The following is a 27,229-nucleotide window of genomic DNA, read 5'->3' as shown; positions in this document are numbered from 1 at the left end:
GGCAGAGGTTAATGGATGGTGTCAATCGATAGAAGCTGATGTAATGTTGCCGCCAAAAAATAATTAGACCAATAAGTTAATTAGCTAACTAATTACAGGAAAAATGTAAAAGTTGTCCGCAGCAGTTGTGAGTAATTGAGAAGTGGTAGAGGTTAATGAGGGGTGTCAATCGATAGAGGGTGACGCAATGTGCGCGAAAAAATAATTACGCCAATAAATTAATTAGGTAATTCGTTAGAGGCAAAAAGGAAACAGTAAAGGCGAAAATGGTCTCATTAGCGAATGGCTTGGTGCCATAGTTGAACGTATCAAATATTAAAATAGTCAATTAAATCCGTCAATTAAGGTGACGTCAAGGATGTGACGTCACGCAACCTGAAGTCGAGCCAAAAAAGGGCATAGGAAGGGATTGGCACGCAATTTCAAAGTACTAAAGACTAATTAGTTAATTGAGGCAGTCAATTAGGGTGACGTCAAGGATGTGACGTCACGCAACCGGAAGTAGAGCCGAAAAAGGGCATAGGAAAAGATTGGCGCGCAATTTGAAAGTACTGAAGACTAAAATGGGTAAATAAGAATGAATTCGTGTGACGTCAAGGATGGGACGTCACGAAACCGGAATTAGAGCCGAAAAAGGGCATAGGAAGGGATTGGCGCCCAATTTGAAGGTATCAAAGGCTAAAATGAATTAGCAAGAAGAAGAAGATGATGATGATAACTTTATTCTTCCACCAGATAAGGAGGCCCCCAATCCCCGCCCCTGGCACGCAGGCCTAAGGGACGGGAGTGAATTAATGTGGCGTTGAGGATGTGACGTCACGCAACCGGAAGTAGAGCCGAAAAAAGGCATAGGAAGGAACTGGCGCGCAACTTGAAAGTACCAAAGACTAAAATGGGTAAAGAAGTGAATTAAGCAACTACTAGAACCAACTAGAAGCAACCAGAAGCAACCAACAGCAGCATCCGTGCTTTCGCATTACTCCAATACAGATTTTGCAGCGCTCTTTAATTTTTTGTGATCGGTTCTGTTAAATGACTTCAATGAGTTGGTGTAGGTGTTCAAGCGACGAGGGCTACGCATTTCTGGCAATCTCAGTTGTCCCAATGTGTAAGATAAGCATATTCACACAGGCACGTACTCCTGCATCTTGGGGATATCGGTGAACGTGGCATCGCAGTAGGAGATGAAGCATGCAGGGGGCCTCTGTATCACTGGGCGTGAAATGGTTGTGGACGTACTTTGGTGAGGGAATCACCGATGATCGTGTATTTTATTGGATGCCTTGGGTAGACGAATCAGGCGGTCTGTAGTTGGATTGCTGGCAGCCATACATATGACGCTGTTGCCAGCGGCTCTTGCAGCTTCTAACAAGTGGCAATCGGTTGTCGCTTTTGCACCTGAGCGTGCGTCCGGACACCTGATACGGGCCACACGTTGATGCCCGGCTTCGTGGTGACTGCGAGAGCTGCGCTCAACGTTTCTCTCTCCTTTTTTTCCCCACCTTCCCGGTTCTCTTCCCTTCTCCTTCCTTTTTTTGTCACCCGTTCTCCGTCTCGTTCTCCTTGCCCCATTGCAAGATCCTCTGTTGATGTTCTCCTTTATTTATCTCTTGAGTGAGCTGCGGGGGCGGGGTAAACCTCCTTGTGGTTTTCTTAAACCGATGATCACGAAACAGGATTATTATAAAGCTGCCCTGGCAAAGAAAATACTATTCTCGAAACTGTTGGCGAAATAAACATTGATACCGAGCAGTCGCGTTTGTTGTAACGTTATATTTTCTTCAGTACACTGGCCAATTGAAATTTCTCTCTCTTTGTCCCTATATATATATATATATATATATATATATATATATATATATATATATATATATATATATATATATATATATATATATATATATATATATATATATGAAGAAAGAAGCCCTATATATATATATATATATATATATATATATATATATATATATATATATATATATATATTGAGTAGCTTCTCATCGCAATTTCCCTTCTAAAGGAGTTACCGGGTTCAGCAGACCTGCGGGGTCATGCCATGTGGTCTCGTGACATACACAACCGGCCGACCAACCAGTGCCTGGTCATGCCACCTGCCAACGAAACGCCCATAATTTTTCGGTCACATGCCACTGCCGATATCAAGCAATGCCAACGCCGGGTTTTCTGGAATGCGGGACCTTTAGCGCTGCCGCTCTAACAATCACTTCATTATAGGTCATGCTTTTCGAAGGTATGAATAGAACGAGTAATTCCAGTAATATGCGTTGTGCAGCTACTTGGTTTACGCTCGTAAACTTATATAAGCGTAACAAAAACACGTATACAGCCCAGTACTGTACTTCTTGTCTGTTGTGTCGTCTTTGCTGCGCTTATGTAAGTTTACGAGCGAGTCATTTATTGGAACGCGTATATGAAGGAGTTGGCAGATTCGACTCATGACAGGGAAAGTGTACACTATAATATACACCTGTCTACAGTATGTTTATAGATGTGTGCTTATGGAAGGAAATTTTTTGAGTATATGGCGGCATGCATAGGCCTTCTATCTTTTCGGAATTTAACGGAAAACTATATGTATACATCCGCCTAAAAAAGAAAGGGGGAATCATTTAAAACCGAAATTTAGCGGTTGTTATGGCATGGCCATGTTAGGAGGTGGCCGTTTTCAACTGAAAACTCCCTTCTCCTTTTCATTTCGAGCATTCAGAAGGCATTCATAACAATGCAGGCAGGATACTTTAAACCTAAGTCGATGACAATATTGCCGCATGGCTTCGCTCTCTCTTTCAAATAGCGATATGGGCATTTCTGATCACCTAGACTCGATCCTAGGAACGTTTGTGTCATTAATAGCGAGTTTTACTGGTTGATATGCGTGGAATCATTGTTCTTTTTTTACGGCGCAAAAAGCTCCGTTTCGGCCAAGCTCACGGACAAAAGGATTGGCCGTTTTGGCGGAAATTAATGCGCTATTGTCACGAGGAGCTGTAAAAAATTGCGGCGCAAGTTCAGCGGTATCACTTATTAGGTTCTGTAAACAAACAAGCCTGTTCACTGTGAGCCCTTCATGATGTTTTTTGTTTTGTTTTGTTTTCCAGGCTTTTAGTTATATCGGAAAGCATTTCCGCCGAAATATGCCTTTTCTCAAAAGCACTGAAGCCGTAAGAGAGAGTAGGCAGAAATTGAAATTTCGCAAAAAGCTCCTGAAAACGACTTTTCAGGAATTCTGTTTGGTTGGTTTTGTTGTTTTGTATACTTCTGTCATTACATTACCTGAGGTTCCAGGCAGCTTGCAAAAGGAAATAAAAGTGAATACATTGGCGTACGCCTCTTCATTTTTTTTTTTCTATCTGAAAATAATTTTTTTACATTTTATCAAACTGTGCAGATGACCGCTTCTCGCTAGCAAGTCCGTTTATAAAAAAAAATAAAAATAAAATAAAATAGCAGTAAGCCAGAGCAGCCATAATTTTACATTGCGTTTCACGCAGACATATTTATAAACCAGCATATTGTCTAGCTTATATTTTTGTAAATGATTTAGTTGCGTAAGCTTCAAATAATCTGAACTGCATAGGCGTTTAAAGAACTAAAAAAAAAAATCTGCTTTGGCCCTTTTGAGCTCTTTCATTATGCGCATTAATGTTCAAAATCACAAATGTGTTGCATAATGTCAACATTATTGTAGTTACAGTCCCTGCAGTGAATCCGTGGCGCATAGAAATAGTTTGTAGCCATTGAAATGTGCATGTGTACATCGGCAGCCGCCTCGTACGTCGTTTGTCTTTTTGCTGGCAGATCTGTGTCTTCGGACACTTATGGTTACCATGCATTGATCCCAAAAGAACGAAAGGTCACTTAGAGCGCACAAGAACGGCCTCCTGCAGTTGGACGCATGCGCCCGCCAAGGCCACAATATAAAATTATTGTAGCTCTAAAACACTCCCTAAAACTTGAAAAGTAGAAAAGCTTTCAATGGGCCATCGAAAAATTGAAAACAAAATTTTGCAACAGACAAAAGTTAAGAGATGTGGAGCGAAAAGTGTATAGTCTTGCGCTAAAATAATTAGGTGTATATTGCTACTACGCATGATGTTAATTTCGAAGGGAGTGATTACACTACTTTATTCTGATGATCAGGCAACATCATATAAAATATATATGAAGTAAATTTAAAGCCTGGCCAGCTACCCTCTGGATAATCATATATGGGACTAGTTTTATTTACTATTATTTACCATTCACAACCTAATTGCGAGACGTAAATGAAAGGAAAATACTTTCTTTTATCCCGGACACTATTACTTGTCAATGCTGTTCAAATGCGGCTCACTTCCGTTGAGGGATGCTTTCGGCACTTAAAAAACCCTCTAGCTTTCGACGCATGCGTTTACTGTGCTCCAAAATACTAGCAATGAACACTTGTCGTCTCTTAAAACGATGCCATGCGCCGTTCCAACATAATCTTGCACTAAAACCATGGAGCGGCACCCACCTGTACATAAATAAGCCTGCGCAAAAGCAATGCTCGGCATCCCAGCTTACAGCGGACACTCGTGATATTAGCCACCAATATTTGAACACACGTAATATGGGTTCGATAAAGATTACTGCATTCTCATGCCATGTCTCGCAGAAAGAATAAGGAAGGAAGGAAGGTCATTTCCCGCCCTTTTCGCTGAGCCCAGTCGCCTCGGTTCAGTCCAGCCCCCATCCCCTACTCCTCGCTCCCTCAAGCGCCCTCCACCTCCAGAAGAGAGAAAAAAAAAAAAAAAAAAAAAAAATCACGAGTTCTAGGTCATCGCCAAGACGCCCGCCAAAAACGTGTTTTTTTCTTTTTTTTTTTTTTTTTTTTTTTTTTTTTTTTTTTTTTTTTTTTTTTTAGTGAACGCTGACAAGAATCCTGGTGGAGTGAGAGGGGATTGTGGAAAGCCGATACACAGGAAAACACGTGCATGGGTCTGCGGGATGTCGGCACGTGCTGGGAGATGGCACATTGACCCCGGAGGGCAGGTAGCCACACCTGCCGGGCGATAACGTCATTGGTCAGCTCGGACGGCGCAATAACGCTCTGTCTCAGTGCGCTCGATGCAGCGCCGCACTGAGTGGCCACACGTGCACCCTTTTCGTTTTGCTTTTGAACGAGTTTGGCACATATTGAACAGATTCCCAGTGTTCCGGCGAGGGAGATGGTGTCCAGTCCCGGGCCTCGGCAAGAGCGCAAGAGGTCGCTGACAGACTTAAACTGTCAGGACAGCCACCTGGAGCAGCTGAATGCAACCCAAGGCAAAAACCATCTAAATCGCTCACAAATAAAGTTTTTTTTTTTTTCACTCTCCCTCTGCTACATTTTAAGCTTCACCCGCCGCCGCCTTTTCTTCTCCCGATTAGAGACGGCTCGGGAGACGGCTCGAAGTCTTTCCTCTGCCTCTACGTGACCATATCTGCATGCACTAAAGCCCCTCTACTGTTCGCTTGCAGAAAACGTCATATATGGAGGAGCTTCAACCACTTCAACCAACACCTGCACCAAACAGTATTTCCACGGCCTCTTTCTTCCTTCTTTTTCTTCTCGCCAGACCAGAAACACGTGTTCGATGTAGGTACAGCGGCTATAGGCAGGTGTCCACGCGCGCAAAAGTCATAGGGTCAACGGCCAAAGCTGCTTTAAACATCTCCTTTTTTTTTTTTTTTTTTAATCCGGGTAGCAGTGCTGTAGCACTAAAGCATGCAGGCCAGCCAGCGGATTAGCAGCATAAGTCTGAAAGCTAACGTGCAAAAAATCTTGCGCTTTTCAGGAAACAACAACAACAACAAAAAAAAGCTTGCAAGAAAATATCAGTTTCGGTTTCGTTTCAGTGGCGCTTCTGTTGCCGTGGGCAAACTGACAGTGAGCCTGGGGAGCCCTATCGCGATCAACACGCAGCACAAGACGGTCTTGTCTTTCAAGGATGGCCGATGTTTTTAATGGTACGTTTCCTCATCTGATCATGTGCTCTGTGCCTTGATTCCTTCGCATAATCTTAACTTGGCGTTACGGACAAACGTAGGTATCCCATAAAAGTCAGTTAATATAGCGGCAATCATTTCGAGGCACTATCGTGCCGTTTATCGCGGATATAAATAGCAGTGCTGTGGGCCCAGTTTTCTGCTGTCATCCGCGGACTTTTCCAGGAAAGCAGTTATCCTTGTGCAGCTGTCGGTTAAAGATAGCCAGACCTGTATATTTTTTCTGACGAAACGTCGTCGTATAGGTTTAAACTGATGGTTACGTCTTGCCTGGAAAGGAAACAGCCTTTGTTCGTTCACACAGGATGACGCCTTTGTTTACATTCGTCATGCCCTCAAGTTTTTACGTTTATCACTTGGTTCTCTGCTATGACATGCATCAGTGTTGAACGCCCCTGGTCGGCATGTATAAGCACAAAACAAAACGACACTTCGACCAGTTTGTTTAAGTTGGTCTCTGCAGCTGGTTGGGCCCCTTGCACGTGAACAAGACAGCTTGACAGAAACTGTCCGTCGTGCATCACATCACACCCCGTCGTGCATACTGCGGCCGTGTTGCGTATGTTTGGTTTTCGCCTGATGCGTTCGAGCTGTAATTGTTTGTGACCCGTCTTTAACTCATGGCTTTTACAATCTTCTTTGCACTCCCAAAAGCGCACATTCGTGTGGCAGCATCTGATTAGGCGTGTGTTTTATGTGTATGTTTTCAATTTCTGCAGAACAGCCTTGAAGATGAGCTCGACTTGTAAGGAGCAGGCGATGTGCATTTGTGTTTTTGTGCCCAATTCCTTGGGTGTTTTCTCAGGTTTTGTTGAACTGATATGTTGCGAAAACAGCTTTCCTGTGTCCGAAGCGCATTGGAGACGTATTTGCGACGTGAGTGCCTCAATGAAAGCGAGCTTTCCTTTACGGCCGTGCTTTTAGAGACAGGAACGAGAATCTCTAGCGGGTGGGTGTGACAATACCTTGAAGAAGTGCGGTTTCTTTCTTTATTTCAGCATCTCTAACTTACGAGGTCGGAGCAGTAGAATACGACGACTTCAAGCCATCTGAGGAACCTGTCTATATATTGGGAACAAAATACAGCACATTTCATGGTCAGCCACTGTTTGGTTATTCATCAGAAAGTAAAGATTCGTAACATTCAAGAAAAGTGTAGTATTTGAACAGTGATAACATTGCGGGTTCATGCAACGACGGACATCCTTGAGCTGCTGTTTTGCTTGCCATTAATTCATATTGTTACCTTCATTTACACAGTAGTAAAAAATACATCTGATAACAGTTGTGTGTTCTTGATTGCTACATTTTGTGGAACGCACTGTAGCATATTCCATTGACTTGCATGTATTTGTGGCATTGGCACCTCGTAAGTTGTTCATATATTTTCTTTCTTTTTTTTTTTTTTTTCAGAACTTGATGACCTGAGGAACGATGTGACATCAAAGATCTGGCTCACATATCGCAAGAACTTCCCAGCAATTAGTGAGAAAGATGACTTTACTTACTTTTCCTTTTGGAATAACATTAGAAATCTGTTTTTTCCTTCACTCACTCGAGCATTTTAAGAAGGTTGATATCTTGGAAAAGTAATAAATTGGGGGGTAGTAACGCAATAGCCCAAGCTACAGTAATGAAGCTTGGAAAAAATATGCTTATAAGGTTTAACTGCAGAAAAAAAGGCTAAAATCTACAACACATTTTGCTCATACTTATGTCTATCTTTAATTATTTTATTAACCACAGATGAAAGCGGCACATCGTGACTTTTTTCCCCCTTCTGTGCGTGTACTCTGTTTATGTTTCCAACCTTTCCTCGGGTTGTAGGTTTGCGTGTTATGATTAGAATTGGACCTTGCTAGAGCAGAGATCCTTGGTTTAATTTGTTCTTTTCCGTGAAGATGTTTTAAGGTAGCATGAATCATAATTAGCCCTGATGCATTTGCTGGCGGGTAGATATACTTTCCTCACCCTCATGGTGTCATCTCACCTTTATCCCTGTGTCAACAATGCCTGATAACCTGTTCTCTCGCAATAGTCTGTGCGAGCAGGGGCCACGTGGGAAGCTGTGTGCATGCTGCGAAGATGCATGCGCTGCATCTAATTATTGTCCCCGAGGCAGTGCAAATGGCATGTCAATGGCATCGCTATTGTCTGAAGGCGAATATACAGTGATAAAAAATTGAGTTCTCTATGGACTAATATGTAATGAAGACGATGTGGCATCAACAAGATTTATCTGTAATCTAGCATATCATGCTATCATATCGGGAGCATTGCAGGCTTCATTGAATTTATCAGGTAGCCTTGGCAACTGCACCAATATGTGCAGGTTGTGCAAGTCGTTCAGCATTTCATCTTCTGATTTCCAACTGAACGCAACTGCTTCTGTGTTAGCACCTAGTCCTTGAAATATGAAATCGGCAAGGGAGTTTTGTGGTGCTATATAAAATTAAGCCCTTAAATGCAACTGTGGCGGTACTTTTTTTTTTCTGTGCGATTCACATATTCGAAATTCAGTTTAGATTTACCTGATCATTGCCACGAAGTTTAAAAACTGTTTGGCGGCTCTTGTTTGTGCAGATTGGTTTTAAAAACTTTGCCATTCCCATGGCCTGAGTTAGATTACCTTTGTAGACAACACTGTGGTTGCGACATCACTAAAATTAATCGCACGTCATTGGCCACTCCCCACGTGAAGAACAGATTGTGTTATTTGTGTTAAGTTGCTTCAGGCATTCTACACACACTCATTTCAGCCTTTCAGTGTGCATACGAGTGGTCTTCTATAATATCTTTAATTCTGATTTGTCGGTGTACAAACTGTAAAATCATCCCTGGCCATGAACAAATTTTTAGTTTCACGTTGCTGTTTTTGCTTGATATATATATTAAAAAAAAAAAAAAGAAAGATTTCTGGTGGAGACATAGTGCTACTGGGAATATGATGCATTTGTTGACTCAATCTCGAAAAATTCCTCGGCATTACCCTTTCAGTATTACCCACCAAGTCGACGAGTCAGTACCTGAAAGGGCAATTGGATCTTCAGAGTTTTTTTTTTTTTTTCAGTTATTATGCATTGGTTTGCCTAGCATGTGGAAATGTTTTTCTCTGTGCAGAAGATATTTCTGTGATCTTTTCACCCTGATGCATTACACTGCAGAATGTAGCAGCCCTACATTATGCATGGTTCAGAGTTCTGAAGACAAGATCTTGCATGAAAACACTAATTATGCACCTCTGTCACAATAGTTAAGCTTTAGCATAATGGCCTATTTTCCTGTTGATGCTGCTTGCACTTTTACTACAGTAGTATTACATGGCATGCCTTTTTTGCATTCTGTCAGCTGCAAGCATTTACTAGATGGAGTGAAAAGTGTTGAATGTTAGCCCTGGCCTGGGAGTAGGAGGTGCAATTTACTTTTTTGGTTTTGAACAGTAGTGCGTTGGGCAAAATTTGTCCATGCATTATTTATTGAATGTTGTTCCCTCTTGCCTTTCGCAGGTGGCACCGACCACACTTCTGATACAGGCTGGGGATGTATGCTTCGGTGTGGCCAGATGGTGATTGCCGAAGCTCTTATGCGAAGGCACCTTGGCAAAGGTCTCTCATCACATTCCTTTCGGTGCTTGCAAAGCAAAATATTTGAGAAACAAACAAAAAACATTGTGACAAACAAGTTGTATGTTTGTTTTATGCTGCAATACTACAATAATATGCTGTAGTATGCTATACTTTCCAAGTCATTAGATTGCCAGCAGAGAGGATAGTAAAACAGTCTTCCTGCAACTATTTAAAAGTGTATTTAAACATTTTGCCATGTAAGCAAGGAGTGCACACGAGTAGGTGCATTTTATATGCTTAACTTTTTCTGCTTGCTTTCACCGTGGCGCTGCATAATAATGCATTAGTGTAATTGTCATAGGTCTGCCTGCGTTGAACTTTGGATCAGTTTCTTTGCTAACGAAAAGGGATTGTTGTGATTACTCGCAGGTTGGCAGTGGGCACCAGGAATCCGAGATGAAAATTACCTGCGTGTCCTGCGCATGTTTCAGGACAAGAAGAACTGCACATACTCCATACATCAGATTGGTGGGTAGACCAGTTTTTATGAAGGTGAAAGCTCTAGCAATCTTTCTTCTATAAGAAATTTTGTTCTGCAACAAATGCTTTCTCTATCCTTCTGCCTCCCCTCCTGAACTCAGATAATAGAGCTTCTTATCGTCTTGCACTCCTGCCATAATAAGGCCTTAAAATACAAAAAAAACTCTTACACAAAACTTTGCGCTTGAAATGCACCTTTTAGCTACATGTACTCAGTGATGTTACTTAAACCACTACTAAGATAAACTGTGATGCTCGAATGTACTGGTGAACTACTTTGGCGATGGAACAGCCACATCATTTCGTGTGTGGCCATCTTTCCTGGGCTGGGTTGTGGCAGCACTGTAGCATGGTGTCGATTAACGAAACATGAACTAAACCAGGGGTGACCAGATGGATGTATGCAAAGAGCCATAAAGTAAAGTGTTATTTTCAGCCTCAAGGTTTATTTTCGTATGAAGCTGGTGGCCACTTTGAATGGCACCCAAGCAGCGATTGATTACCCATTGTGCCTCCACACTGGGCGAAGTTAGCACCTCGAAGTGTGGCTTCAGGGATGGAATTGCAGTCCTGAGCAGCTTGGCTTTTTTTTTTTTTTTTTGTCCATGAGGGTCGGGCTTTGTATTGACTTCTCCACTTTTATTGTTGAGAAGAGGCGCTGACAGCAGTGAGTAGATCCAAACGTGCTTGCAGTGGCTGCCTTTGTGCGTGTCTCTTCTAGAATATAAAGAAGCTCAACTGCCTTTAGAAGCAGAAATACAAAAGAGGGGAGGGGGGGGGGGGGAAATGTCCGAGATTTGCAAGGCGTACTTGGGCCTGAGTAAGTGTATTTTGGCTGCCTCAGAACTACGGTGTTGGAGCACAAGCATGAGGTGCATCAGTAATAAATGCAAAAAAAAAAAAAAAAAGAAAAACGCTACCTAGGTTTGTTATTGCGTTTGAAGATGAATGTAATTTTTTTGAAGGGGTATTTAGGCACACAGGTATTTCAACTTTCTGAGCCAAGACTTTGCCAGTCTGTTGTTTGCTTTTTTTTTTTTTTTTTGCATTGCATTTGTTGCTGACATTACCTTAGTTAGCAGGGAGAGATGTAATCATGTCCTTGAATTTGTCTAGTATGAATGTCTCATGTGCCATGGTTGGTGTGTTTCTCACCTGTTATATTTATTTTATAACAGGAGCACTTACCATGGACTACTCCTACTGAGCACAGGTGTTTGTCCCCTACATAGTTAAGAAAGAAAGTCTGATAACACTAGAAAGTGAGAAAGCCAATATTGATAACATTGCTCGCAGAACCAGCTTTGAATTTTGGTCAATAATGTTAGTGTGCGGGCTTGCTGGGGAAAAAAAGTCAGCTTTATGGTTAAATGAAGAAGTTTGACGTTTATCTGGCGCCACCTTGTAAATAATTGAATGTAACGGTGGGAAAACTTTGTTAGCATATTTCAGCCGCCTTGGTATCTTAGAATTTTTCAATTTGGCAGAGGTTGTTAAGGCTTGGACTGTGTCAAGAGCAGATTTCTGATTATTGTCCATCTCCTGTGCCAACATTTCAGCACAGATGGGTGTATCGGAAGGAAAAGCCGTGGGGCAATGGTTCGGGCCCAATACCATTGCACATGTTCTGAGGCAAGTTTCTTTCTTCAGTCTGTGCTTCCATAGGCATTTGGACTGCAAGCTGTGGAATGGAGATATTGGTGTAGTGAAACATACATATATCTTAAATTCTTACTGTACTATATCTTTCAGGAAGCTGTCTGCGTTTGACAAGTGGAGCTCCCTTGCAGTTCATGTTGCCATGGACAACGTAGTAGTCATGGATGATATAAGTAAGGGTCATTCTACTCCAATGTTTTGTGGTCTGTTCTGTGCTCTCTTGTTGTGTTCTTTTCTCCTCATATTAAATAAGTGCTGTATTGGGTAATCTCTGTAAAAGTGTTTGAAATGTGCCTCATCACAAATAATTGCTTGAAATGGCTTTCTACTTTGGAAGTTTGCTGTGTTTTGGGAGGATGTAGCCTTCAAACCTAAACCTTTTTTGTTAACTAGCTGGTGATAAAATTAATGGATCATCTTGTTTTGAAGTAGTGGGTGAACTCTGGTGGATTATAATGCCAAAGCACAGCTCCTTATAAGGTCGTCATTGCATTTGTATGTACTAGTCTGAAATAGATGTATGAAGAAGAAACTGAGATTGGAAAGTGCTGCTGGAGCGCTGACTTCCCTCATTTCTTTTCCACGGTTTTTTGTATTGCATTGCAGAAATGAACACCTGCAAACCAACATAGTGTTTCTCTCGGGGGCACAGAACTAGTGGTGACTCAAGTTAACTTTTGTCTCTTTTATATTGGTTTTAGAGGTAATACCGATTCAGGAGTGATCTTCAAAAATAGTTGTTTTCTTAATACATTGCCTTTTTTGTTCTTGCCTTTTATTTTTAGGTTCATGACTCTTGGTCGATCATTCCTGGTTTGCACTAGCATCCCAACAGTGAAAAGAAACAAACCTAAAAAGAGTCAAAGTCCAACCTTACAGATTTTTCATCTTTGTGAACAATTTTACTTTCTAAGAATGCAGCCTAACGAGCTAAATTTCTTTGAAAATTTAGTGATGTGGTATAGAGGTGAATAGTGTCCCCAGTCAGTTTGCTATATTCCTGCGAGGGTAGGGGGAAAGCACTAAGTAGCCTTGTAACATAAACAAGATATATAAAATGCCATTCTTGGGTTGCAATGTTGAATAATGTCTTTTGCAATGAGAAAACAGATTGTCAATCTTCCTAAACGTCATCAGGTTTTTCGGTTTTAAAATGTTACGGAGGTTCTTGCCACTTGTGCCTTTTTAAAATCGAATTTCAGCTAAGTGGGGAACCTGTACTGGAAGTAACAAGTATCCGTAATAACTCGTGGTCATAATTTTGCTTCATAATCACCTAATCACTGATGGAAATTTGCAGAAAAAGCAATGCTGCACTGCTAGGAATGCCATTGGTAGGGAATGGGGCGTACCCCAAAATTGGAAGGGTTGTTGTGTTTCGAACGTGCGCCCCTTTGTGGTTAGTCCCATTAGAAAGTTATGTTTCTCAGTGAGTAGCTAATCTTTCTAAGAGCACATGACATCTTTGTTATGTTTAGTTTTCCATAATTTCTCAACCATTTCTTTGGGGATGCATTGTGGGGGCATAATTGTTTAATTACTGAAAATAACTGTTATTTGCTTTAACCGTGACCATAGCAGAGATTCTCGTGTAATCTAAGTTTATTATTTTAATTTACGTCAAAATATGCTTGTGCTGAGGTGAGTTTTTGCCTTATAATTTCAGTGCTCGTTGCTTATGCTGGTAGAGAGGAACTGTTAATAACCAGATCTGGAAATGTGATTACAAGCGAATCCTGGCCGAATAGCCCGCATTGCGAACCTTGTGGCATATAGTACCTGTGCTTTATGTGACAGAATAGGCATAGAGAGAGAGCTTAAATTTAAAAATTGGCGATAAGCATTTGCCTTAGCACATTGATGCAACCGATAAGAAAAAGTTCAGCTGATTTATAAACTTGTTGAAGCAAGGTCTGAAAGGTTCAAGGCTTGAATGTGGGACTTTCTCCCTATTATGACAGTCACTTAGCTTTTTCAAGAAGATGTATGCTTATAAGGTGGCATGGTAGGCTGTGAATGGCTTATCTTTGGTAGAGGTTCATGTCTTGACAGCTACTGCATGTTCTTTTGTGCAGTTTTGTGCGTTGATAAACGTGACATTGATGCTGCACAACTTTTTATTTAGCACAACCTTTTTCTTATTTATTATTTGAGTATTGAATTTTGGGCAGGTTATAAAACGAACTGTGCCTTTTCTTAGTAACAAAATATAGTGTGCCCATTAAACTTAGCATCACTGAAATCCCTCCATTGTGGCATCTCACCTAGCCTGAGTCGTTTTGGATGTTAAACCCCATCAACCAAATGAAAATACATTACACATAACAGTGGTTTTCTGCTTGCATTGTGTAAAAAGAAAATATTAGTCTCGCTTGTCACTAACAGATAGCTTTCGACAAATTTTTTTTTTTTTTTTCCCAAAGTAGCACATATACTTTCAACAAATTTATATTCAGATTATTTGAAAGATACTGAAAGATACTCCTGACAATATTTGCGCCAATTGGATGCATAGATTCTGAGAAAAGGTAGACTAAAGTTTCAAAAGTGCCATTTTGAGAAAGTCACTCATGGCAGCAGTTCTAAGGGCACCGGGAGAATGCGCACACTTGCTTATTTTCTTTTGGCATCCTCTTCAAAGCCCTAAGACATCTCTTCTTTTTGCATCATTTCATACTTTCCGAGGAGCTACAGAACTTTGTCTCCTTGTTGAGCTGGTTAGGAGCCATTTGGCGGGATGCGGCCAGTGGGATGTTAAGTATTTTCAGAACAGCATTTTGTGCATTTGTTTCATCAGTGTAGTAATCAAAAGTATCGTAAGTGGCCATTTCCATGGTGCAGGTAGAACGAAAGGAAGAAGATGGTTTGCACGGTATAAAAAAAGAACTGAACAAGGGTAAATAGGGTATGCCTCAGGTCGCAGATGAGCCAACGTTTCGACAAGTGGACTTGTCTTCGTCTGGGCATAGCGATCATCACTGGCAGGGGTTTAAATACGCTTTCTCCTCACTCTTTCACACCCATTTTCCCCTCCCCAGCTTTTCTTCTTCGGAAGCAAAAGCATATTTAAACCCCTGCCCCTGCGACCTGAGGCGTACCCTATTTACCCTTGTTCAGTTCTTTTTTATATTTCCATGGTGTCAACTCCAACTCATGTTATGGGCTACTGCCACCAGACCATTGGATCACCCTGACAAGCACACATGCTCAGAATGCAGGATGGCAGCAAAGCCTGGAATGCTGGCTCAAATACTTCTGTAACAGCAGACTAGGAGGCTGTTCTTGTAGTGTTATGTTGCAGCATTCCCTTTACAGAGGCATTGAATGTACGCACACAATGATGATGATGCTCCCATAGGGCACATTATTTATATGGCTCCTTTCTCGCATTTTTTATTAAGAATTGTTTAATGAGGTGCTTTGTCTTCTTCACTCTCTTGCCAAGGTTTTCAGCGCAATGACAGGAAGGACACTCTCTCAAAAAAGAACTCGCCTGCAAAACTTGCTTTTCCCCTCTGTCCCACTGCATGATTTCATTAACACTTCACTGTGTGTATTATTTTTGGTAATAAAGGTTTAAAATAATTGTTACTACTATAGCCCCTTAAGGTTGTTGTCAGTACACGGTGTGTCTCGTGCATTGATGCAGTTCCCGCATTCTTATATATGCATGCAATCGTTGTTGCCAAATAAGAGCAGATAGCATGTGGTTATTGCAGGGTGTTCTTGCCTGTTTCGTCTTGCAGGGAAGATATGTAGAGTTCAAACGCCAGCAGTGGACGATGGTGTCCGACACCGGACACAGTCGCACGGACTTGCCTGTGCCTCTGCAGTTTCTTGGAAGCCTCTTCTGCTGTTCATCCCTCTGAGGCTGGGCCTGAATGAGATCAACCCTGTCTACTACTGTGGCCTCAAGGTTGGAATGGCATGCAGGAGCTCCTGTTATTTGAGTACAAACTTACGGGAAAGGTTGGAGTAAGTGATAGTTTAGTTTAATCAGCTGCATACGTACAAAACCACACCACACTAGCAAGACCTTTTTTATGGTTGGGGGCTGCTCGCAGTCAGTTTTTTTTGGGTTTCAAAAAGTGCCATGGCATCTCTGCATTTTTGTCCTCGTCCTTTCATGCTGGACACACTTGCATGGAGAGTGCACTGGCGTACTGCTGTAAATAGTCCCTACAGCATGGTCACTTTTGACGTTAAAGTGGATGAAGAAAAGATGAGGGAAGGGCATGCTTAGGCTTGAGCGTATAGCAAGGAACTCTTTAATCCAGTTTAGAATGTTGGGATGCAAATTTAGAGCGGCGAGTTTCAGTGGTAAGCGTTTCTGAGGCACTTTGACAGAGGCCTTTGCAAAGTCTAAGAATATTGAATCTTTTTGCTGTTTATGACCAAGGTTAGTGTGCAAGTCGAAAGTAAAGATTGCTAATTATGTTTTGCACAGGAAACCCTTTCGGAAAGCATGTTGTGCAGGATGAAAGAAGTTGTTTGAATCTAAGAAGTTTATGATATGGGAGTAGATGACGTGTTCCATGAGTTTGCATGGCACGCTAGTTAGGGAAATGGGGCGGTAGTTTAGTGGCAATTCTCTTGTACCTGATTTGTGGACCGGGATGACCTTCCCCATCATGGCATCCAAGAGTCCTGGAAGTGTCAATTTTTATCTCGGCTAATGGGAATCTTGATGGTTAAACCAGAGTTGGTAGCGTCTGCCGGTTTGGCATTTCAAAGAATGGCGATGCGGTGAGACCTCGTGAAGGTGCTTTCACTTCAAAACAAATGGGAGAAGGGAGGGGGGGGGGGGGGGGGGGGGCTTTCTGGTTAACAATCTCTTTCTTGTACAGTGAAATTATTTTACTCGCAGTCGCTGTAGCAGCAAATTATGTTGTGCATTGAGAAAAGTGGAAAAATGTTTACATTAGTTTAGATGCCTTTCTCTGCATTCTGTTTGTACATTGCTAATGTTTTTTTTTGTTTTTTTTTTGTTTTAAAGCTATAACTTTCACTTTCGTCTCTGATTCTTTCTTTACTGTTCTGAATTTGCAGAGGACATTTGCTCTGAAGCAGTCAGTGGGCATCATTGGTGGCAAGCCAAACCATGCACTGTTCATAATTGGTGTAGTAGGTAAGCAGAGGATGCACATGTTCGATGTGCCTACAGCGTTGCCTTACTTCATGTCCACTACATAATTGCTTTCTGTTGTTACAATGCAGCAGCGGCAGAGCTGTTGGATTGATTTGCCGACTGCAGGCAAAGTTCTGTGGTGCAGCATTTAAAAGAGCCATTTACTATTGTTCGAAGTTTATGAAACAAGGACAGGTTAGGAGGCTGCTTTTCCATCTGTGAAAAGAGCAATGTGAACCAGACAAAAACACCACACGGAACAAGTGTTGACCAACACTAACTTGTGGCCCTTCAGTACATTTCTTTCCTTCCTTCCAGAAATACAGTTCAACAAAAATGTGAATGCTTGCTTCCTGCTAGGAGTCTTGTGTAATGTCCTCTGCCACTGCTTTCAGCAGGAATTTTTCTGTTGGGACCTGTGAACTGTTCGACTGCCATATACAGCTGCCGACCGATATTTAGGACTCTGTCCGGTATGAAAAATGGTCCTAACATTTGAACAGTTAGAAAAATTCATGAAATTAAAAAAAAAAAGGTCCGAAAAGTCTGCTTTAATCGAAATCACTTCGAAACTTCGAAATCACGAGTTGCATCCTTTCTCACTTGATGCATTGCCATGATATTTCATTATGTTGTAATTACGTTCTTGTTTGCTGAAAGACTGATTTTTTTTTCTCTTTTCTTGATCAGGCGATGACCTTGTGTTCTTGGACCCACACACCACTCAGCTTGCGGTGGACTTGGATGTGGAATTTCCTGAAGACGAGAGCTACCACTGTGCCCATGCTAGCAGGATGGACATTGGCCAGTTGGATCCTTCCATTGCTCTGGTAAGAAGCGAGCCTTAATGCACTATGAGGGCCTTTTTTATTGGTCCTTTGGATCACTGCCTTGTCGTGGCGAAGGGGCTTGCGAAACTCGATGAAGTCGTGAGCTCTGCTGTGTAAGGCCACCCATGATAGACAGGAGAGAGTTTTGACAAAATGTGATTCACTGGAGAAGGTAATGGCAACCCACTCCAGTATTTCCTGCCAAGAAAACCCTATGGCCAGTCACAATAGCATTAATGATATGACGCCGGAAGATGAGCCCCCCAGGTTGGAAGGCGTCCCATATGTTACTGGGGATGAACAAAGGGCGATTCCTAGTAGCTCCAGGACGAATGAAGCGGCTGGGCTAAAGCCAAAAGGACTCTCAGTTGTGGATGTGTCGGGAAGCGACCGGAAAGTCCGATGTTGCAAGGAGATACCGGAAAGCGTGGCGTGACATGGTCTATAGGGTCACGAAGAGTCGGACACGACTGAACTGAACCTAACTGTTTGGCATAGGGCTCCAGCTAGTCCATTCTAAGATAGCTGTGCCACAGTGCTTGCAGAACGGCAACCTACGGCAGAACGGCAATAACTACATTTCCGCCACAATAAACTATTTTCAGTCCCTCATCAAGGGACCATAAAAGGCAATGCAGTTAATTTAGCAGAATTCCACTCTTCCACGTCAGCAAAATTCTTGCGTGGAAGTTGGCAGTGTTTTAGGTGTGCGTCGAAATACACTTGCATGTTGTTCACCATACCACTAATTCCAGCTGACTACTATGTTCTTTACACCTTCCTGATGCCCCAAAGCCCTATCATAACGGCGAAATCGTAGCACCTAATATTTTAATCCGCTTCAATGATCGGTGTTTCGGCGCCAATGTGAACGACACACGACGGCGAAGTTCGTTAACGGATATGACGTTTCCTTCTTGCTTGGACGCTGCTTTGCTGATTGTTTGAGCATGCACTTTAGATTTTACAATCGAATATTCAGGTTACTATGCAGAAAGCAAATAAAAGGTGTTTTAATTCTGTGTGCATTATTGAAGTGCTTGTAAAGATAGGGACTGTAAACTAATGTGAATGCATTGTTGTCGATCTTAGAGGTCGGTAAAATCGTTGGACAGTCCAAAATCGCGTGGTTGATCGTTTCTGCCGACGCTACACAGATGGCGCAAGTTGTGTCCAGATCGCTTGTGAAGTGCGCTCGCTACACCCGAGTCCGCAGCACTGCGAAGCGGGCTTCCGCCAACAGGCCACCGCTGCCCAGGGAGTTAGTTGTAATATAGTCATTCCCGGCAGATGACCTCGTTGCTGGCCCTTTTCAGGTACAGGGAAGGCTTCGCCTTAGCTCCTGCATACCATTCCTCCATCTCTGCCTTTCGCACTCATTCTCGAACTTTCGCATAAGTAGCGCTCGAGTGATCCACGGCAGCAGCAGCGATGGAGGCCGGCGGAACACCAAAATGGCGATGCAGATTTGTTGCCAATGTGAACGACACACGACGGCGAAGTTCGTTAACGGATATGACGTTTCCTTCTTGCTTGGACGCTGCTTTGCTGATTGTTTGAGCATGCACTTTAGATTTTACAATCGAATATTCAGGTTACTATGCAGAAAGCAAATAAAAGGTGTTTTAATTCTGTGTGCATTATTGAAGTGCTTGTAAAGATAGGGACTGTAAATTAAGGTGAATGCATTGTTGTCTACATACCCTCAAATCGCAAAGCAGCTGCCAACCTTTGGATCTTAGAGGTCGGTAAAATCGTTGGACAGTCCAAAATCGTGTGGTTGATCGTTTCTGCCGACGCTACACAGATGGCGCAAGTTGTGTCGAGATCGCTTGTGAAGTGCGCTCGCTACACCCGAGTCCGCAGCACTGCGAAGCGGGCTTCCGCCAACAGGCCACCGCTGCCCAGGGAGTTAGTTGTAATATAGTCATTCCCGGCAGATGACCTCGTTGCTGGCCCTCTTCAGGTACAGGGAAGGCTTCACCTTAGCTCCTGCATACCATTCCTCCATCTCTGCCTTTCGCACTCATTCTCGAACTTTCGCACAAGTAGCGCTCGAGTGATCCACGGCAGCAGCAGCGATGGAGGCTGGCGGAACACCAAAATGGCGATGCAGATTTGTTGACCGTCAGGTCCACCTCGTCGATACTCCCGCAGAGATGGTGTGGAGCAGCGTCTGGTGGACTGGGCTAGCTTTGGGCAGACGGAGAAGCCGGTCCTCGTAGCACAGCTTCGCAGCGACGCTGCCAAAAAGCTCAGCTACAGGCTGAGGTGGACAGGCAACAATGGTGGATAGCTTCTGATACGTCGGCAGAAAGCTGTGTTTCTCATATGTTCCGCCAAAGAGCGACCTCGACGTGGACTCTCGCAGGGCTGAAGCAGAAGTGCTTCTTTAATGCGTGTGCAAGAAAAAATTATGCTAGTCATAACAGTTGTGTTTTCTGCACAAATACATGTACATACTGTCAAATTTCTTGGAGCTCTCCAAAAATCTCACTGTGGCACTGATGTCGAAACCGTGAAAGGTGGAGCGCTGACACATTTTTGGCAATAAAAGTTAATGAACTGTCCAGTATTACAGTATTCTGGACCTGTTTGTGCAAACCTCTATAGTAAATTTTTCACGAGGCCTGTGATTATCATTTACCAGCTCTGCCTTCTGCTTTCGCCAGTACCGCATGTGGCTTTCATGAAGCTTGTACTGCCTTGCAGCGGCACGATTTCCATTTTCTTCGGCAAATTCAATCACCTGGAGTTTACATTTCGCCGGATAGTTGTGGTATCCCATTGCAACCGAACAACCACACGTCAAACGACTACGCACAAAGTCAAGCCACCAACAAAAAAGCGATGGACTGGCCGAACGCACAACGAGCACTACTGCGCCATGGTTTCGCTTCGGCTGGGATTGCTTTGGCTTGGCCTTGGCAGTGCGCCGCACCGATGCGGTCTGCTTGTGCGTTCCCGCATGCATGCTGGCGTTTTCGTGCAATGAGGTGTGCAAAGTATGCGGTTAAAAATTTTTTTTATAAATCCGGGTAATAAGTTACAGGTGTGCAAATTACGCTAGGGTGCAAATTATGCGAGTAAATACGGTACGTAAGACCTGCTAGTCCACCTCCTCATGATTGGAAAAATACAAGCACCATTTCTTCTTTAACGCAGGCCAATGTAGGCTTATTGTTGGCAGCAAAAGAGTGTATGTAGTATTTTTATACCCGCCCCCTAACCTTTTCTCTTTGTAAGGGGGCTTACAGCATGTGTGGTCGGTGCTTGAAAGAGGTTGGTAAGAATTTGGATGGCCACAAAGTCTTTTGACAGGCATCTTGGAATTGTGGCTGCACTTGGAATGCTGCCATCGAAATTCACTCCTTGTCCACTTCTTGTCTTTTGCAGTGCTTCTACCTGCCTACAGAGTGCGAGTTTGACAGCTGGTGCAACTTGGCACACAAGGTAAGCATTCTTTGTTTCTTATATTTAATACATTTAGCAGAGGTGGGCAAACATTCACAACTTGAGATACGAAGGAGATATCTTTGTTATTTGGTTCGTATTCAATGTCGGGAAATTGATGTTCGAGAATTTCTGAATGTTTAGAAACTGTAAAATATTCTTCAGCGATCGAATACGGTGCCAAATTTGAGAAAATCGAGCATTGCGAAATCTCTGCATATGGGCAAATGGTCCGAAGATTGTGTTCTCTTTGCTTTCTTTTCTGTCATCACATGGATCGATCACATTCTGACGCTGCAAAGCTTTGACCTCATGTGAAGATCGACAAGTTGGCTTTCTTACACGTCGTACGTGATGAGAAGAGCTTGGCTGAACACTCACTCTGAACAGTCAGAAAAAGAAAGCATGCATGTTTTTGTTTCACCCTTCCATAGGTTATACGGTTAATGCCCACACCCTCGCTCTTCCGCTTTGTGCGCTATATCGTTCTTGGCCAGTGGTGATATGCAGGAAAGCCCACTTGTGAAATTCTGCATGGCATTCCTGACCGGGATGGGAAGGCAAGGAATTATGTAAAATTCTGGCTCATAACATTGCGTGATGCGACTTGCGCACCTCTGATGTGTGCATAATGGTAGTTGTGATGATGATGTAAAGGCCGCTATCAATAAGCTAAAATGCAGTATAGCCATCTATTTTTGGTTCGTGAGCTTTGCAACCAGCCATCTGAATCCATGTCCACATTGCTTAATCAACTGATTACATCAATGATTCTGATGAAGCAAGAAGTGAACTCTACAAGGTCAACAGAATATGGAACAATTTGTCGCGTTTTTTAGATGGCATGCCTGAATTAATGACTGTTACACGGGTAGGGTTAACTGCGATCACACGAGACCATGGTTAGCCTACGTTACATGACAGGAGGATTTTGTGGGTGGTGACGGCACCGCAGGAGCTACGGCTGAGCTGACGAATGCATTCGTTGCTGCGAAAGTTTGTTGTGAACACCCAGAAGACGATGCTCGGGCTGAACCTGCAGGTACTGAGGGCATTCTGACAACACCAGAAGCGTTTGTTGCTTTAGGCTTGCTGTGGCCCCACTGCAGTGCTGTCGAGGGCAGTGGGTGTTCTGAGTGTTGGAAACTGTACAGCAAGGCGTGATACGCAATGGGTGAACTCGCACGCACAAAAGAAAAAAACAGTTTGCTATGACACAGTTTTTTACGCATAAATAATTGGACATGATGCAAAGGCCCTCTGATTTGCCGCATTTTCCTTGACTGAATTTTGCTTCTCTTGCGTGCATGTTTCAAGAAGCGTGCTTTTTTTGCCTGTTTGTTATGAGGTTTTAGAGAATGTGCGGTAACAGTAAGGAGCGTGATGGTGCGGCAGTACATAAGCATAAGCACAGAGGCAGTCGGTTTTTAGAGCATTGCATAGGTGCTGTGGAACGAACCTCCCTAGACTGTGGTGGTGCACCAACATGCTAGTACGCCTAGCAGGCTTAGCCTCGGTAAGCTGCGAAACAGCTTCTCTGCAATGCACAAACGTGATGGGGTGAACCATACAAAAATAATAACGATGCACTTGTCGTTTGGGTAAATATCACGTTAGGATTTTTTAACTGATCTGTATAATAATCTTAGCTGCGGTGAGAGATTTGGTGTCTAATTGTGTCCTTCATTTATCCTTTCATCTTCTGCTTTAGCACTTGATTACTCAGATGAAGCAGCCACTCTTTGAGATCACAGAGGAGAGACCTCTTGGATGGCCGGACTTCACTGAGGAGCAGCATAGACTTGAGCATGAGCCAATGACGTCGGGTCAGTAGGAGCCTTTTCTTTGTCTTTCTTTTCCTTTGCTTTTCTTTTCTGCTGCCTTGAATGAACTTCTTATTTGATTTAATTGATGGTTGCAGTCTGGCAGTGCAACGTGCTGAGTAGTGAGAGGTTTATTGCTGTTTACCATGAGGTGGCCTCACGAAAAGATGTGTCCTTGCTGGTACTTTTGTTGTGGTAATGCTGCAGCTGTTGCGGACACACTTTTCCAGGTAATATGATGGCTGCCCGTTAGTTTTTTTGCACCTCATTATTTTAGAGTTTTGTGCAGAAGATGCTGTGCATTTAAGGCTGCTGTTAGTCTGCTGCTGAACTTAACAGGCAGCATAGGTGGCATTTTTTTTGTTGCTTAAATGTAGGAGTGGGCTTGCTTTAGCCTTTGGCTAAAGAGACACTGAGAAGAAATTGAAGTTGGGCTGTCCTGGTTGATTACTGCATTCTAATCTCGAGGAGACTGTGCTGATTAAAAAAAGTGAGTATTTGAGGTAGAAAAGGGCAAAAGTGAAGTACAAGTATCATAGTGAACCGGCCTAGTTTCGCAAAAATGGTGATGCATTGAAAAATTTTTGGGCACATATCCTAAAGGCAGTTGACTTAAATATGATGATTGCAGAGTTGTTCTTGGCGTAGATTTCACAGGTTTGTACTTTGAGATTTCACAGGTTTGTACTTTGAGATTTGGGAAGTGCTACTTTCTCGGGAGTAAATACAATGAAATCTCGTTGATCCCCTGATCTCGTTGAACCTGCACCTTTGATCCCCTTGTGGATCCCTGTTTGCATATTGTTACGGGTAACAATATATGCACTTTGCTACTCGCTTATTCACTGATCTCTTAATTTGTCTAAGCTGTACAAATGTGCCGGTGTGACATGAGAGGCAAAAGTGTCGGTGGGTTTGGTTTTTATGTCACCCTCCCATCTGAGAGGGGAAGCCAGAGTTGGCAGATCCTGCCATGCCGAGTGGTCTCATGACATTGTACAACCTGCCAACCAGTCAGTGTCTGGCCATTTCACTTGCCAACTACCAGAGCAGTGTCTAATATTTTTTGCTCACAATGTCGACAGGGCTGTATTTTATGCAAAATAGAGCCTTTAATGCTATTGCTTGGTCACGCTGGAATCCCAGGCAATGAGGTAGTGCATCACCTCGCCAGCGAACACCGGGCGCCTGGGTTTCCCTGGCCTTATCCACCCACGTGGGACACTACTTTTCACTACAAAAAAGAAATCAACATTCACTATGACAACATTAGAGAAACTCTTCGTACACTTCCTCTTCCTGATAAATCTCTCACTACCACACAAATATGCATTCTTAGACGCATACAACTAAATACTCTGCTTACTCCTGCCAGATCATTTTTATTCAGAGTCAGACATTCCCCTGCATGCCCAAATTGTTCCGAACACTATGCAAACTCGGAACAATGCATGTTTTCATGCCGTGTCTCATTTCATTGCTCCACTTTTCACACCTTCCTCCCCCAACGTGGCGGGCTTGGTTAGCATCTGACCAGCTGAAAAATCAGTTGGCCTTGGTGATCCTGGCCCAGGACATCCTTGACGCATAGTAATGCGTTAAATAAAGCTGTTTCTTCCTCCTCCTTCTTACTATTAGCTGCACTATGAAAGAACCACTTTTCTCATGGGCAGGGAAGTGTTAAGACACACCAGTGCAGGATATGTCTGACAGTTTTGCAACCTTACTGCACTCGTGAAGTCTATTGTGTAGGTTGCTATGCTTATACTGCTGCAAAATTAGATTACTGAAATGTCTAGGTAAATACAGTAAAACCTCTGTAATTCTCACTTGATTAATTTCAAATTCTAAACAATCTGAAGAATTTTCAGTCCTGTATAATTTCAAATGCAAATTTGACTGGATAATTCAAAGGGGGTGTGTCAGCCTATCTATTCTGAAGACCTAGGGTGTTATGCCGGTATGCCCGATCCCTAGTTTCGTTGCAAACCATTGAAGTGATGGCCCCTTGAAGCCACGCACTCGTTGCTCCCCTCCAGTACGGCCGTGGTGGAGGCAGCATTTGCAGTTTCTAGCAGAGCCGCTAGCATCGAAGCACTTCCCATTCCTAGTAGGGGAGATGCGCGTCCTGCGTCATGACCATCCATCCCTGTTCATCTGTGGTTTTTAGCATAGGCTTTTTGGCTGAGATGCCCTTTGTTCCTGGACAGTGACAGAATTTTGCTTTAGTGTAGTTATTTTGACTGCACTTGGTGTGAGCTTTTAGAGCCCCCTTGCTGATGTGTCAGGTTGTTTATGCTTGTTATAATATTTTCTCTGTCTCATATTAAAGATATCATTGATATAACATCTGTTTCATGTCACATATTTTTTATTTGTTTCTAGAATTCACTGTTGTGGAGCAAGAGCGCAAGTATGATACTTCAGATGATGAATTCGAAATTCTCTGAGTATTGCTTAGCTTTGAAGAAGACACCGGACACCGTGGACGCTGCAAGTTTCTGGACTGTTAGCCTTTCTGTGAGGAGGTGCAGCGGTCTCCTCAAGCGTTTCTTTTATACAATATAACTTTATAATAAATTTACGCATGTGTATTTATGATAAACTGTTCTTCTCCTTGTACTTTGTTCTTTAAATTCGTTTTATATACTGAAAAGAATTTTGCAGGCTGTTGCTTTGTTTGTTCTTGTACGACTTAAGAGGTAGTCGCTTTCGAATTTGCTGCCGGTTCCTGGGTGGTGACGTTACAGTCCTGTTTGACCAGTCTGGTGTTTTGCACCACTTTTCTCGATAACGGACACCTGTTCATTGCTGATAAGCCATGTGTTTTGCTTTAAATAGTGACCCTGATGCATTGACTTCCAACCAGCTTCCAACAATGCCTTGCCTCTAGTTTCGTGACAAATCTTGCAGGGAAAATAGGAAAGTATTTGGTAGAATAAAAAATCTTGTCTTCAGGTATTGGAGTTGATTCGATATCATTGGTTTAGACTTTAGGGTCAGACTAGGGGCTCAAAAAATAGAAAAATACCTATTGTGCTACCCAGCGATATACTGGTTTCCCAAATTTTAGGGGCACGAATGAAATTTTGATATTGGCTTTTGAATGTGGATGCAGTAGCTAGCATTATGGAGGTAGCGATGTTTTTTTCTGCATGATTAGAGCTATAATGAGTGAAGTGGGATAGGATAAGTTGCATTTCTGCATTCTACTCGGTCTTCTGGTACAAGCCCCCCTAGAGGTCTATATAGTGTATCGCCCACATTAGGTCTACTGTATCTACACTTCGTGCGTGCACATATACAAGATATGTAGCACTAATCTTGTTAATTGTACTAAGGTTGTTATTCATGACATGCCGTCATCTGTGGCCACCCTCTCTGATAAAACTTTTTAAGGCAAAAGCCTCTGTGAAAATCTTGGTTCGAGAGATTCTGCGAGATGTCTGTGAGACGTCTCTGTAGGTTCTGACGTCGACATAATTTTCCCTTTCGGGTAGTTTGGCCTTCATTCTCGCATGTCGAGAAGAATCTTGAGATGACGATGTTGTCGATGATGAAGCCAAAGAAAGAAAACTTCAATTATAAGTATAGACCTTTGCATCGGGCGAGGAGGTTGTCGAAACGCCTCCTCTCTGGACTGTTGCAAACCAGTTCCGCTGCCGCTTCCACCGTGTTGACATCGGACGCACACAGCAGCCCAGCGAGTAATATGGTGATGCCCAGGAGGCCCTCATTGCAAACGTATATATAAATGCAGGATAGAGGTAGAAGAGGAGGAGGACAGGCTATACAGCTCTTAAGGAAAGTTAAGTGCAAACCTGTAATTTTTTTACTGTATCAGTCCACATGAACCTCTGCTGCCTTTGACTGCATTCTCCCTGGTAACTATCTTGGCACAGTAAAGTATTGCACATCATCTGCTCTGTGAATTGTGTATATAACTCGGATCGAATTCGTCGGCCAGATTTCAATGGGACTGTCCCCGCCGCACATTCTTTTCTGATCCACAGCGCTCTTTCATTTTTGCATTTGTATCAGGTACTGTGCATCCTTAGCCCCTGTTTAAGCCCTATCACTGGCCTCCAGATTTCGTTCTTCAGGTAAAGTACAGATGACTACCGTTAGGGTATGGCGGCCGTGCAGATTCATTTCTATTGATGTTGCACATATTTGGAGAGGGACCGTGCAGCTGGA

At 42.9% G+C, this 27,229-nt stretch overlaps 1 protein-coding gene across 4 annotated transcripts; it reads left to right on the top strand.

Annotated features, from left to right (window-relative positions):
• The first annotated feature begins 5,901 nt into the window (after positions 1 to 5,901).
• Atg4a (Autophagy-related 4a) lies at positions 5,902 to 25,637 on the top strand. Of its 4 annotated transcripts, none has more exons than XM_084594698.1 (13): positions 5,902 to 5,994; positions 7,032 to 7,130; positions 7,447 to 7,518; positions 9,540 to 9,638; positions 10,029 to 10,127; positions 11,699 to 11,771; positions 11,892 to 11,971; positions 15,545 to 15,714; positions 16,848 to 16,926; positions 17,617 to 17,756; positions 21,153 to 21,209; positions 22,921 to 23,035; positions 25,418 to 25,637. In XM_084594698.1, exons 1-13 carry the CDS (start codon positions 5,976 to 5,978, stop codon positions 25,480 to 25,482), a joined length of 1,167 nt encoding a protein of 388 aa, XP_084450824.1. In that variant the 5' UTR covers positions 5,902 to 5,975; the 3' UTR covers positions 25,483 to 25,637. The 4 variants fall into 4 exon arrangements, with proteins under 4 accessions (XP_084450824.1, XP_084450825.1, XP_084450827.1 ...); XM_084594701.1 differs by having other exon boundaries at positions 5,947 to 6,070; XM_084594702.1 differs by lacking the exon at positions 5,902 to 5,994 and adding an exon at positions 6,374 to 6,592.
• The last annotated feature ends 1,592 nt before the right edge of the window (positions 25,638 to 27,229 follow it).

Source organism: Amblyomma maculatum, chromosome 2 (assembly GCF_055883805.1).
Source record: "Amblyomma maculatum isolate TAMU_Amacu chromosome 2, ASM5588380v1, whole genome shotgun sequence".
In the NCBI taxonomy this organism is placed as follows: Eukaryota; Metazoa; Arthropoda; class Arachnida; order Ixodida; family Ixodidae; genus Amblyomma; species Amblyomma maculatum.
The sequence above is the reverse complement of the archived record's forward strand: the minus strand, read 5'-3'. Positions and strand labels throughout refer to the sequence as shown.

What these genes read in the sequence shown, in the direction of transcription:
- Atg4a (XM_084594698.1), top strand. An exon ending in AAAATACAGCACATTTCATG is followed by an intron (nt 7,131 to 7,446) that starts GTCAGCCACTGT and finishes TTTTTTTTTCAG; the next exon opens with AACTTGATGACCTGAGGAAC. An exon ending in CAAGAACTTCCCAGCAATTA is followed by an intron (nt 7,519 to 9,539) that starts GTGAGAAAGATG and finishes TGCCTTTCGCAG; the next exon opens with GTGGCACCGACCACACTTCT.